At 40.3% G+C, this 14807-nt stretch overlaps 1 protein-coding gene across 12 annotated transcripts in view; it reads left to right on the top strand.

Moving 5' to 3' along the window:
• ZNF827 (zinc finger protein 827) overlaps positions 1-14807 on the top strand; it is a 175127-nt gene that overhangs the window by 86043 nt on the left and 74277 nt on the right. For all 12 annotated transcript variants that reach the window (XR_010126149.1, XM_054484725.2, XM_063664151.1 and 9 more), the window contains 2 exons: positions 3231-3470; positions 6441-6498. Coding sequence is in view for 11 of the 12 variants with exons in the window: in XM_054484725.2 (XP_054340700.1) it covers positions 3231-3470; positions 6441-6498 (298 nt within the window). In the remaining variant the exon portion in view is untranslated. The remainder of the gene's footprint in view (positions 1-3230; positions 3471-6440; positions 6499-14807) is intronic.

Below are 14807 nucleotides of genomic sequence, written 5' to 3'. Positions count from 1 at the left end.
AAAAAAAGCTAGAGGATAATGCTACTGGTATCTAGTGGGTAGAGAGACAAGGATGTTGCTAAATATCCTACAATGTGCAATATAATCCCCCACAACAAAGATTATCCAGCCCCAAATGTCAGTAGTACCAAGGTTGAGAAATCCTGCTTGAAAAGAAAAGCCAAGAAAACACTTGGCAATAATGCTGTTGCATGGAAGAGAAGGGACTATGATATTTACTGTATTATTTGTCCATTGTTTCACTTGCCCATTGAGATGTTAGTTTGAAAACTCCTCTCCCTGAGTCTGGAATCTGTCAAGTAAATTAAGAAGGTCAAAGGCTTTTTATCAGTGATCAGTGTTTTGTGCATTCTTGAAAGGGCAAGGGTTGTCATAAGAAAGAACAGAAAGCACTTCATGTAAATCATACTTGATGTGATCCCAGGAAGCTTTTAAAAACTAATTTCATTAAATTTAGTGATGCAAATAGCCAGGTGATTTTTTATTCCATGGTCAAAGCTAGGGAAATGAGGCAGGGTGATATGAGGTGTGAGGAGAAGATAAATAACAGAGCTTCTTTCTGGCTTTGCTTTTTATAGTGTCAAGATTTTTTTAAATGAAGTGAATCCCTTTGTATTTGTCCTAGTATTCTTTTGTGTTTGTCCCCAGGCCTTAGAATGACTTCCCAGTGCAAGATTCAGAGGCATCATTATGTACCTATGACACTGACCCCACTGTTTATTTTCCAAATATTAGGTACTTTGGGGAAGCATGATGAGGGAAGCTGTGTTGTGACTGCCCATGAGGGTGGCTGATCTGGCTGGAGGTCAGGATGGCTGTGAGATCACCAGATCCCTAAGGGGCTTGAGGGAGGAAGATCAGTTCTCCGGGAAGAATCAGATAGACTGGAAGTAAAGGCAGACAAGCTAAGCGTGTATCTTGGACAGCTTTCTTCTTCTTCTCTTTTTTTATTTAAAAAATTTTTTTATCATGACTGACTGAATCAGTGAACTTGATTTTTATGAGCTGCTTTGCAGACACGCAGAGAAAAAACAGCTTGGCAGGAGTAGGGAAAGGGGGGAGGGATCTAAAGTAAATACCACACTTGCCTGCAGTTTAGTTGTTGACAAAAAACAGTTTTCCCTGAGAAGCATGTGTAATATGTCAGGAAGAAAAAAGAGCAATTAACACTCTTCTTACGTAAGATCTTATTGATAGCACTGTATTAATTTTAATCATTTAGGTTAAAATGCTCTTCTTTTTTTTAACTACTGGTCAATAAACTATATACATGTATTTGATGTTCACCCATGTCATGCTTTCCAAGGAATGCATAGCTTTTTGGCCCTCCCAGCTTCTAACAATGAGGTTTCCCTGATGACATCTCCTGACTGTCCCACAGATCAGCACTTCCTTTACACTGCTTCTTACTGTTTGTTTTATCTGTGTACCTGTGTATTGTCTGTCTGTCTATCTACCTATCTATCTATCTATCTATCTATCTATCTATCTATCTATCTATTTATCTATCTGAAGTTTCCTAGGTCTGCTGTAACAAGTTACCACAAAGTTGGAAGCTTGAAACAACAGATATTTATTCTCTCATGGTTCTGGAGGCTAGAAGTCTGAAATCAAAATGTTGGTCTGGCTGCACTCCTTCCAGAGGCGCTAGGGGAAAATCCTGGCTTGCCTCTTGCAGCTTCCAGTGGCTGCAGGGACTCCTTGGTTTGTGGCTGCATCACTCCAGTCTCTGTCTGTTTTCACATGGCCTTTTCCACTGTTTCTATGTCTTGTCCTCTTCTGTGCCTTATTAGGACACTTGTCATTGGATTTGGGACCCACCTAGATAATCCAGGATGATTTCATCTTGAGATTCTTGACTTAATCACATCTGCAAGGATCTTTTTTTCCCAAATAAAGTCACATTCGCATTCACAAGTTCCTATGGTTAGGATGTAGATGTTTCTTTAGGGGACCACAATTCAACCCACTACTCTATCTGTCTGTCTATCATCTATCTGTTCAACTATCAAAATCCTCTCTGTTTTTTGTTTCCCAGTGTGCTGAGTACACACTAGTTCCTAATTGTTATTATTAATTTGAAAATGTGGCCTTATTTTATAGCGACCCAAGTTATTTTCTGGGCTAATTGTCCCACCTTGTTTCAAAGATGTTTTATCATTAACTCTAAGCAATACATGGACATAGACACTCCACCCTTACAAAACAAATATGTGTTTCAGACTAAAGACCCAACATCTAATAGCCACACCTAAATGACACACAGTAAATTGTACCATTATTATAACTTGTAAGATTGCTGTTTTTCTGGGTTTTGCTCCTTGGGCTGCAGTTAACTTCCTGCGTGGTCTTCCATACACCTCCAGCAAGGTGCAAATGTCTCCGTTGAATTGACCCTATTTATCCTTGATTAATGTATGTGCCCTAGAAGAGAGAAAAGCAATTGGTCAGAGCTTTAAAAATAGAGGGAGAGGCCGGGCGCAGTGGCTCCCGCCTGTAATCCCAGCATTTTGGGAGGCCAAGGTGGGCACATCACCTGAGGTCAGGAGTTTAAGGCCAGCCTGGTCAACATGGCGGAACCCCGTCTCTACTAAAAATACAAAAATTAGCCGGATATATTAGCAGGTGCCTGTAGTCCCAGCTACTCGGGAGGCTGAGGCAGGAGAATCTCTTAAACCTGGGAGGTGGAGATTGCAGTGAGCCCACATCGCACCACTGCACTCCAGCCTGGGCAACAAGAGTGAAACTAATTCTCAGATTAAAAAAAAAAAAAAAAAAAAAAGCGGGGAAAAAACATAATGTTAAGATGCTTGCTCTTATTAGATTCACTGAATTGAATAAGTTATAACTCAAGAACAGACATTTACCGTGTCCTCTCTCAGTTCTGGAAACAGTGTGGTAGAGAGGAAGGGGCACATGTGGGTGGTGAGAGACCTTGGTCAAGAAACATAGGCTCCAGCTTGCAGGCCAAAGCCTGGCCCTGCTACCATCTGTGGGATCTCAAACAAGCCCCTGAGTCTCTCTGGGCTAAAAAAAATGAAGTCTCCTACCTTTTCAGGTATCAGATGATTGAGCCAATGGTTTTCAAGCTATGATCTAGTGTGCCGCACACACTTACTTTTCTCTTCCCTGCCACAATCTTCATGTTTTTCTCTGTGATTAGAAACTGGGTCTAGCTTAGAATTAAGAAATGGTGGTGTTTTTGTTTCTCTTCATTCAACTACTTGCAGCGGAAAGCTACAAGGAAACACAGATGGTGAAGATTAAAGAGGAACCCATGGAGGTTGACATCCAGGACTCCCATGTCTCAATATCACCCAGCCGGAATGTTGGCTACAGCACTTTAATCGGGCGAGAGAAAACTGAACCCTTACAGAAGATGCCAGAGGGCAGAGTACCCCCAGAGAGAAACCTCTTCAGTCAGGATATCTCTGTGAAGATGGCTTCCGAGCTCCTCTTTCAACTGTCAGGTATGTTTATGCACGGGAAAATGTCAATAATTGGAAATCATTGAAGGAAAACCTTTCTAACACAGTTTTTAAAAAAAAAAAACAACCTGAATGATAGGATTTTTTTAAACAGAAATCAATTTCGTTGCTTTAACATGCATACTGCCACCCAAACTAACAGTTAATAAAGTGTTGCCAAGTAGAATTCCTGCCAAACTTTCCTTAATAAATAGTTAAGAATCACTTGAAATTAAAACTCTATTCAATTCTGCGCAAATGATTCCTGTTGACTGGGCTAAACACCTCACCTCTAATTTTGCTTAGGCAGTTGATCTGATTAACAGCCTTTTTTTTTAATGTGCAAAAGATAAATTTCAATTTATTCCAACAGTGACTGAATTACTATGACTTCCAAATTAATGTGGTCTGAATTAATGAGGTTTTATTGTATCTTGCCAAAACAACAACAAAACAAAGAAGGGAAAAGCAAAAGATGAAGGTATGAGGACTATTTCCAGCTATAGCCTTAGCAGAACAGTTTCTGTAAACCAACTTTTTGTACTGCACATACTTAGAACTGAAAAGTGCAGTAATTACCAGCTCAGTGAGGTGTCTGGATGAAATAGTTAAGGATCCCAGTACCTAAGTTGTTCCTTTTGTCATCTCTTTCAAGCCGCATACCATTTGTCCCTAACAAATTTAATATGCTTCTATTATTTTGCACATGATTGAGGTTGATGGTATATACATATATAAGATTTGGATAGAAATACATACAAATACCTTGTCCAAAGTCAAGCACTGGCCTACAATATTAAAGTTTATGGATCAATAAAGTCTGTTACTAATGTTCAACAAACTCTGTTTTGTTATGGATAACACATTTAGAGCATCCATTTAATTCTCTCTTAAGGAAGATACCAGGAAAGAGAAAAAAGCTAAAATCCGTCTGTCACCATAATAGTTCACCTTCTCATTGACCTGGCAACACAGCCCATAGCTGTGTAATTATCAGATGGTGCTGAAAATGGTGGCCTCCAGGTCCTCAAACAGGGATGTTATTTGTGCAGATCTCTGCAGTAGCCGAAATCACTAATTCTGTAAACTTAATAGGACACACAGATCTTTGCAAGCTCCAAAACAGGCTACTTTTATTTATCTATTTTTTGAAGGATGAAGCTTATCTAAAAACAATATAACTTTAATAATGATTGAGGAGTTAAAATTTGCAAAAGCGTGACCTGCGTGGTTCTTTTTGGAAAGTCTGTCTCTAAACCGTATGCTGTCGCAGTCTCCTATCAGCTAAAAACTTTGGGTCTGAGAGTTCTCACCCTGGCACTGTCACTGCCTGGGTGACCTCAGACAAGTCATTTAGCCCCGATTTCCTGCTCTCTGAAAGAATACTGGCTGTGAATCCAAATTCACGCTCGTTGTCATTGTTGAGTGGACAGAAAGGAATTGTCCATGCACACATGCAGGCAGTGGCTTCAGACTAGCAGTACAAAGTGTGAGACAGGTGTTGCAAATCTTTGTTTAAATTTTTCCAAAAATCCACAAGATTAAGAGATTTTTATTTGCCCTGCTGTTTAAATCTGAAACTTTTATAGAGTTGGCCAGGTCTTTTCTAGATATTCAAAGAAGCCATTGACAGCTGTGACCATCAATGTAGGGTCCTCACATTTGAACTGCATTGGGAAGGCCAGAGTTCAACTTTTGTGTTCTTGAAAGCTCATTAAATAATTTCTGACAGCTGATAGATGTAGACCTCAAGCCATAGTAAGGGAGGGTCTATCTCTTCTTGTCTAAATGATATTTTTTTGTCCCTTGTGACATTTATCAGAATAAGTACGGAATGACTGCAGCACGAAGAGGTCTTAGGCTGTTTTTATATCCCCTCTCACAAAGGGGCCTCACAATACAGAATGCTTAAAGGTTGTCATCAAAGTCAGAGGCGAAACAGTTGCAACAACTGCAGTTTTCATGCTGAATCAGAGGAAAGCAGAAATTTTCAGCTGGGGAAAGATACAGTGGGAATAACTGTCTCTGCCCATAACTCTATGTGTGTACGCATGTGTATGTGTCCGTATACATTTACCAAGGCCTCATTCAAATCAGATCACATACTTGATATTTGATATTTGTTACTAACCATTTCCCTTTGATTGGTTTTTCTTTTTTTTCTTTTTTTTTTTTTTTTTTTTGAGACAGAGTCACACTCTGTCACCCAGGCTGGAGTGCAGTGGCGCAGTCTTGGCTCACTACAACCTCCACCTCCTAGGTTCAAGCAATTCTCCTGCCTCAGCCTCAGCCTCCCAAGTAGCTGGGACTACAGGCATGTGCCATCACTCCCTGCTAATTTTTGTATTTTTAGTAGAGACGGGCTTTCACCATGTTGGCCAGGCTGGTCTTGAACTCCTGACCTCAAGTGATCCATCTGCCTCGGCCTCCCAAAGTGCTGGGATTACAGGCGTGAGCCACAGCACCTGGCCTGAGTGATGGTTGTTTGTTGTTGTTGTTGTTGTTGTTTTGAGACAGAGTCTTGCTCTGTTGCCCAGGCTGGAGTGCAGTGGTGCAATCTCAGCTTGCTGCAAGTTCCGCCTCCCGGGTTCACGCGATTCTCCTGACTCAGCCTCCCTAGTGCTGGGACTACAGGTGCCCACCACCATGCCTGGCTAATTTTTTGTATTTTTAGTAGAGATGGGGTTTCACTGTGTTAGCCAGGATAGTGTTGATCTCCTGACCTCCTAATCTGCCCACCTTGGCCTCCCAAAGTGCTGGGATTACAGGCGTGAGCCACTGCATACTATCGACATGCTTTGGATGACTGTCTTTTCCAGTAAGATGGGGAGGATCTGGATGTTTAAAAAAGAAATCAAAAGAAAACCACAAAGGACAAAGAGAGATTTTGAGGGTTTTTCTGCTTAAGGCTAAAAGATGCAAGTTGAGTTAGAACAACCTAAGAGGTGTATGTTTCATTCTTTCTCCTTACAGAAAAAGTGAGCAAAGAGCACAATCATACAAAAGAAAACACCATCCGGACCACCACCAGGTAGGCGACTTTGTGTGAGTTCCTCCAGAACACCCTGTGTGGGCCACCAGCCCATACTACATGTTGAACGTTGCTCCCCAAATCTCTTTCTCCCACTGGGTTCAGAGGAGTCACACCCTTTACCACCATGTTCTACCAGAATTTCTCAGTTGGTAGAAACAATACAGAAGTAAAGGAGGAAGACCATTAATATGTACTAAACATCTAATAGGTGTCACTTTGCTGGGAAATTTTCCATATGTTATTGTTTTGTATTCCTGACAATAATTTTGTGAAGTAGATGTTATTATCATCCTCTCTGCAGAAGTCTCCTGGCCTGAGAGTTGAGCTGGGTGGCTCAGCTGGGACTGGGGACTGGGTCTGTATCTCACGAAGGCCTCTTTCTGTCTTATTGCAACCCTGCTCCTGACTGCCTCTGTCACTATAGGCTGATAATTTGTCACCAAGGATATCTCAATTTTTTTTAACCTCCCAGCATTATTTGGAAGGCAAAGATTTTAAAGGCAGAAAAAAGATAATGCTTTTAAAAAATTGCAAGGAAATTTATATCATCCACCACTGTGGACAAGGGAGTTTTCCACTTGCCAAAGGCAGTCTGAGGAGGTTAGCCAGTGTGGGCTGCCCACCATCCATCTGCTGTTGTGAGAAGAGGAGGACCAGCCAGTGCTGCTGCTCCCATGGAGCCTTGAAGTCCACCCAAACCTGAAATGTTGTAGGTGAGAGCCAGCAGATGAAAACCCCACCACTGCAGAAAAGGAGCTCAGGGGAAATACATTCTCCACCTTTGAAGGACCATTCTCCACTTTCAAACCTCCCTCCAATTTCTGAGTTAGCCCAAGATATGAGCTTTACAGGATGATCAAAAGCAATACACATTTTTAGGATGAATAACTAGGAACAGTGGAAACTAGCTGGGAGCTACCAAGCAGTCTTTAAATCAAGGAACTTTGCTTTCCTGAGCAAGCAGAGAAAGATTCTTCCTGATGGGAACAGTTGCTGGGTTTTGTGTTTCTAATTCTTGCAACAAAAGGTACATGATTTTTTTTGATGTCTTATTAATCAACCTCAGAGCATCATCAGGCCTGTGGACAGTACTCATTTAAACTTTAACCTGAGGTTTTAAAAAAATATTCCATTAATTGGAGTTTAGGAATGTCAAATTTCAAAGAGCAATTAAAACAGAGACAGCTTGCCTCACACTGGGTTTATTTTATTTATTTATTTATTTATTTATTTATTTGAGACAGTCTCACTCTGTTTCCCAGGCTGGAGTGCAGTGGCCCAGTTTTGGCTCACTGCAGCCTCCACTTCGCAAGCTCAAGCCATCCTCCCACCTCAGCCTCCCGAGTAGCTGGAACTACAGGCATATATGCCACCATCCTCTGCTAATTTTTGTATTTTTTGTAAAGACGGGGTTTCGCCATGTTGCCCAGGCTGGTCTCAAACTCCTGAGCTCAAGCGATCTGCCTGCCTCGGCCTCCCAAAGTGCTGGGATTACAGGGGTGAGCCACCATGATCGGCTCACACTGGGTTTATATAGTATTAGGGAAAGGAACCTCGTTCTAATAGAACAGAAGAGTGGTATGTATTAGTCTTATGTCTGTATATAAGTATACAGATAGAAAATGAGAGTAGGAAAATTGCAGATTGTATTGGGAAATGGCTTTTGGGGGATGGAAAGGCTATTTTGTATATTAAGTTTGATGCCCAAATAGGAGATGTGAACTCCCATGGAGTCCATCCTGCCCCCTCCTACATCTAACCTTAAAGCTATTTAGTGTATCTGCTTGTATCTGTGGGTCTAAACATTGATGAAATTGGTCAGATTAGTAGACCTTGAAAGACAGCAGACTAAACACAAAAAAATGTTCATTTTAATTTGCTGCCATAGGATTCTTGAAGTGTTATAGGTTAAGTCCCCTAGAGATGGAGATTCTCGTGGAAGTGCTTTATTGAGGGAATGCTCTCAAAGGAACCTGCAAGGAGGTGATGGGGGCAGAAGATGGAGGAAGGAGAAGGAGAAGGAGCTGAGAGCAAGGATGTGGTTTTAGCTGGTTTCTAACTTCAGCTCCATCCCCCAGGAAGGTTCACTAGCTTCAAGTAATCCCCTGCAGGGGATGTATAACCTCCCATGTTAGGGGGTTCCAATGGAGACAGCGGTTCTCACTTATAGTTATCAGACAACACTTACAGCAAACTCTGGGGTTGGTGCATTCATACCAGAGGGAGGATCTGGGCAGGACCCCACTAGCATGATCTATGGAGGTTTCTAAGGGCTCTTTAAGATTACATAATATGTATACAACAAAAAGATGTGCTGCAAGACCATATTATTTTATGCTTTTCAGGTGTTCTCTGGGAAGAGGTAAGAGGAGGCCCCAAGTTGGCCCCATACAAGAATTTTAATGTGCCTCAAGCCTAAACTGCCTTGGCTGGAGCTGAAGCATGATTATAGGATAGAAGAGAAAAAAATTTTTTTAACCATTTGGCAAAAATGATGCAATCCTTAAATTCTCCTCTTGCTGAGAGATTATGAGTAAGAGGAAATCCGAATTAGATCTTTTGCCCAAAGCAAAGGAAGAGGTTCTTCCTGTGAGCTCCCGGCATGATATGGTGTGTAGAAATCAGTGTTAAGGAATTCTTGGCTTATAGTTCTACAAAGTCCTCGGTGTGGTTTTTTTTTTTTCCTTTGAGTAGAGGCAGCTTACTTGATTAGCCTATCCATAAATAGATCTGTTTTTTACCTCTCGCCTTATTACTTCAGGTGGAATAGAATAAAATTTTTATGCCAAGAAATCCTCTTTAACCTGAGTTAACTGATATCAGGAACAGAAAAAAAATGCCAATTTTCTTTCTTCTTTCCTGACTCCTGTTTTAGAAGGAACTCTTACTTTGCAGGTACAAGATCAGTGTGTGGATTATGCTTTAAGGTGTGATTTGTGATACATTTCAAAAAGATTTACATCAAACCTCTGAATTTCTGTATTTTCAGATTTTTAAGTACTAATGGAGTGTTTATTTAGTAATCATATCTTCTGTGTTTGATTTCCTAGAAGAAACTGATCATTCAGAAGGACGGTTCATGATTGGAATCAAGTTCAGAATTTTTTGCCCTTTGAGAATAGCTAGGTATATTTAAGGTAGTTTCATTTGTAAAGGGCAGGCCTGAGCACAGCACTGAGATCAAGCCTTCCCTTGCCTTTCTCATGCTGATGAATGCCTACGCTCCTCCACTCCTTGCCATCTCCTGATCCTAGGATCTGGATATCCAAGGACATGAGGTGGGGAGAAGAGACACAAAACTGAAGAAAGGAGCTGACTCTATCCCTGCCTTTTATAAACCCACAGCTTCCCTCACAATTGTTTATCATTATTTATCTTGATGCTTATTTCAACCACAAGACTAAGGAAAAGTGTAGCAGCCCAAGAGGAAACACTCTGTATCTTGGCGTTCCAATACATGCTTGCCAGTGAGTCATGGGAGTGCTGATGCCTGTGTCCTGCACCAAGAGAACACGAAGTCCACGGATGTGTGCTGTTAACTCTCCATCCCGTAAGGGTTGGTGACTGCACTTTCCTCACCATCAAATCCTCCCTCCTCACACCTGTCCAGTGGCAGCTCTGCCCCTTGTTGATACCTCTGTTATACGATGGGTAGATAAGGAGAGAGAAAATGATGGGAGACAGCATTCTTTGCTAGCAATTTTTTAAAAGGGGTTTAAGTGAAGCTAAAGGTTGAAACTAATAACTACCAAGTTTCTGGATCACTGGATCTCTACCTCATTTTTAAAAACTCTTATAATGGAAAATTTCAAACATATACAGAAATATCTGTCATCCAATCCAACAATCATCAATTAATGATTTATGATGTTTTATCTATCTCCCTCCTCTACTTCCCCCTCCCTGTAGATTATTTTGAAGCAAATCCCAGACATCATTTTAAGAACTGGTTTGAAAATGCCGTTTTTTGTTTTTGTTTTTTTTTTTATCCTAAGAACTTAGACTCAGCTGCTTAAATTAGGATAATCTTCCCAAAAGTAAAGGAGAAAAACAATCCACCAAGGCACACCATGTAGCCAGGCAGAAAAATCAATCTACTTAGCAGCTTGAATGATTGAATCATGTGGTCCTGCTCACCAGTGCCTTAACCTTGTCCCTCCATCCTTGTTTGTGTCCTCATCAGGGCACTTCCCATTGAATCAGTCCTTTAGATGCAACTTCACCGTAAATGCTAAAACAGCAGTCTTTTTCCTTGTTTAACCTCAGAGTCTAGAAAATTCAATCCAAGTGTAAAGAAGGCTGTGGGTCTCCTTTGAGATAGTGTGTGGACTGAGTGTTCTTAATGCCACTCTATCTGACAAATGAGATGAGGAGAGAGTCCCAGCCAGATCCATGAGAACAGAAGGACCGAACATTTCAGACTAATAAAATCCTGATTTTTCTATTTCCTTTCCCAGCACAAGCCTAGGTTCTGCAGGGAGCAGATAACTATTATGATCATTTGGTAGATGAAAATACATGAGGCATGATATCATAATCAGATCTCAAAGTTTAATGGAATAAAAAGAAGATCTACATCCTTTGACATGGACCATCACCCAGCCAGATGCTGGATAAGATCGAAATAGGAAAATGGAACCCTAGAGTAAGAATCAGATAGCTCCTGGCAGGTGAATTGGACATGCTCAGTGTTGTGTAACACCACGAACTTCAAACAGTGGCTGCCAAGAACCCTCTCTTGGTTATTCTCTCTTTTCCCCATTAATAATTCAGTGTCCATGGGAGTATAAGATTGCAGGCCTATAACAAATACTCTCTCACACCTGGCTTGCTTTGTTCCAAAAGCAAGGAAGATTTTGCCTAAATTGTTCTTTTCTCCATTACTAGACAAAAAGCAGAAGTGGGAAAATCAGAGAAAGATAGACTCATATCATGCTGTGCAGACCAATATTTAATTTGCCCAATTTTCAGAATTTGAAATGCAGGCTATTTTTCTGTGATTTAGATAATGGCACATAGTGTTTACTAAAAGACATATTCACTTGGAATCATCTAATGTAAAATTTTCCTTTGTGATGGTTCGGATGCGTGTCCTTAAATATTTATGATTCAGTAATAGAAATTGCACAAATTTGTAAAAGCATGATGTGTTGCCTCAATTCGCACAATTTTCCCTTTTCAGTTCTTTGGATGGAATAAAAGAATAATGCTATGTTACCTTAAAAAGTAAAATATTACTTTTAGAGAACACTGAATTAGACAGAAGCAATTAAGAAAAGAAACCAGAAACAGAGCAAATGAAATTGATATCTAAGGAGGTCTCCATATATTCTCTTTACCCTTTACGTGTTGTGACTTTAAAATTAAATGCAATGAGCATTCTATTTCAAAAGAATGGAAATTGCTACTAATTTCATGGAGTCCCTTCAGTTAGGACATTCATTTCTTTTTGGTGAAGTCAAGGCTGTTTTGGGTCCTCGTGGTGCCATTGTACATTTTAAAAAGACTCCCTCCCTTAGTACACTGCCATCTACTGGAATATTGTCACAATAAATCTGATGTCTGTGACGTTAATCATGCCCCTCTAGATGTGGTGCTTTTGTGCAGTGCACAGTCTACATCACTGTCTGCAGCTGCCCTGACACACATGCTGACTTGAGAGTCTTTTCATTGGCAATACATTCTTTGCTACTTATCTTTGAGTTTCTGTTTTTCAGAGAAATTAAAACTGATCCTTGAAAACAATGGAGATACACACACACACACACACACAGCCTGAAATTACTTTGTGCATTGTTGCCGTTTGGATTTGTTTTTCCTTCCCATTTCACCAAGCCCTTTCTCAGTACTTTGTTCTATTCCTCTACTCCATTGTCCTATAGATATTTGCCCTCTACCATTTTTCCTCCCTTCGTGACATCTATACTGAAATGTTATATTGGAACAATATGCTTCCAGAATGGTTCTGTGTTGTGTTACTCTTAAGAGGCAAATTTAAATCTCCTTTTCAGGATCTGAAGAGGGCTGTGCCTTTCTTTTCATTTCCCATGGACACTCCCTTCTTTATTTCTACTGGCTTGCAATAGTGTTCTCTCTTGTTTTTATAACTCCTAATAGTCAGGAATGAAGTGTAAATTGGTAAGTCTCTGTCAGTGGACATCCAGAGACTGTGTTCCCCTCTAGCTGCCTTTGGCAGGTTATGCAAGAATGATATAACCAAAAAGTATGTGAGGCTTAGGTGCTGTTCTTATCTGGAATTTTCTCTGAAGAGTGTCTTCATGATTGTTACTAGAAATCTATCAAGTCTTTCAAGGGTTGACCTCTGTAAAGCAGCCCTCTTGCATGATGCGGTGGGCCAGGAGACCATCCACATTTCACTAGCATCATCTGTAACTTCCACATGACAGAGGCTTGCATCACTGCAGAGAAGACTAAGTTCATCCATTCTCAGCTCACCTCAGCAGAAAGCTCAATGTCTTTGTGTATAAAGTCAGATTCCTGCGGGAGATCCTCCACAAGCTGACATTTCGAGTATCCGGATGTGCAGGGTTCACTTCCTTGGTCTGCGGTTGGCTCTGGCACCCCCGGTCTGGCCTCTCCACTGCAGCGGCCCTCGACAAGGCCTGGCATTGTGCTCCTTGTCTGGAGAAGTTTCCTGGCTCCACAGTGCATGAGTGCTAGAGCAGCAGCAACAGAAACTTGTTCCTTGAAAACTCAGTGTTAGGTTGTACATGCTGGCCCACCTGTAAGACAATCTGAAATAGGAGGCATTTATACTTTTCAAAGAAGAAAATACTAAACATGAAAAATATGTATATGTTCCTAAGATGCTGTATTTTTCTTCTACAATATTGCATACAACCTCTTCCTTCCATAGCTTTCAGACTTCTGAAACTGAAGCAGACTGATACTGAGGGTCATAACTGAGATGTAGTTGTTTCTGCCTGTGTCTTTTACAACTGTCCCTCAGAGCTTTCTCTTTAAAAGACCGAGTCTTTTCAAAAGTAAAGGATCCTAAACAGTAAAATTTAATAGTTGTTTTTAACTTTTAAAAGTAACTTATTTCCAGATAATATAGGAGCACATAAAGAAAATGTATTTTTAGTCCTACTACCTAGAGACAGCCACTGCTAAGTTGGTGGTGTGTATCCTTGCTGGACTTTTTTTCATTTATATATGTATAAATTCATATTTATAAGTATATATTTATATATGTATAACTGAGTCCTACTACATATACAGTTTTATAATCTTCTGTTTTCACCTAACAATATATAAGATTGTCCATTTTTCCATGGACATTCTCAATGTTATTTTTTTAATGTTTGCATAGTATTCAGGTTTGCCTGTGTTATAATTTGTCAGTCCCTTGTTACTGAATATCAAGGGTCCCCCCAAAAAAATTGTTAATATAAACAATGGTGGGATAAAATGACTCAAAACAGTATTCACATTTTTCGGGCTATTGGTACGAATTGTCAAAATGACTTTTAAAAAGATTGAATCTACAATTCTAACAGTTTTCATGAGAGACAGAGACAGAGGGAGACAGAGAATGTTTCAAAGGCCCGATCAACTCAGTGCTTATCATTAAAATTTTTTTAATGATTGGAGGGTGAAAAATTATATCTTCCATTTAAAGTCTTTGATTATTGATTCCTAGTGCTCTTAAGCATTTTGTTCATGGGGAGACATTTGTATTTGTTCGTGTGTGTGTGTGTGTGTGGTTTTTTTTTTTTTTTCCTTTTTCTTTTTTTTTTTTGAGACAAGGTCTTGCCCTGTCACCCAGGCTGGAGTGCAGTGGCACAATCTCCACTCACTGCAGCCTCTACCTCCTGGGCTCAAGTGATCCTCCCACCTCAGCCTCTCATGAAGCTGGGACTACAGGCATGCACCACCACGCTTGGCTAATTTTTGTATTTTTTTGTAGAGACAGGGTTTCTGCCATGTTGTCCAGGCTGTTCTCAAATTCCTGGGCTCAAGTGATCCTCCTGCCTTGGTCTCCCAGAGTGCTGGGATTACAGGAGTGAGCCATCACACACGGTCTTGGATTTTCTTTTACTGCCATTTCTTATTCTGTTTGGTGGCTTGTCTGGGTTGGATTTTTTGTTTGGTCGTTGCTATTGATTTTTTATTATTATGAAATTTTTTAACCAAAATAGAAAAAATAAAATAATGAATCACTATATTCCCATCACTCATATTGAACAAGTATCAACATTTTGCCACACTTGGTTTACCAGTCCTTTTTCCTCCTATATTTTAAGTCACATCCCAGATACCAAACATTCATTCCCATATTCTTT

This window comes from Pongo pygmaeus, chromosome 3 (assembly GCF_028885625.2).
Source record: "Pongo pygmaeus isolate AG05252 chromosome 3, NHGRI_mPonPyg2-v2.0_pri, whole genome shotgun sequence".
Lineage (NCBI taxonomy): Eukaryota > Metazoa > Chordata > Mammalia > Primates > Hominidae > Pongo > Pongo pygmaeus.
This window is presented reverse-complemented; position numbering and strand designations above follow the sequence as displayed.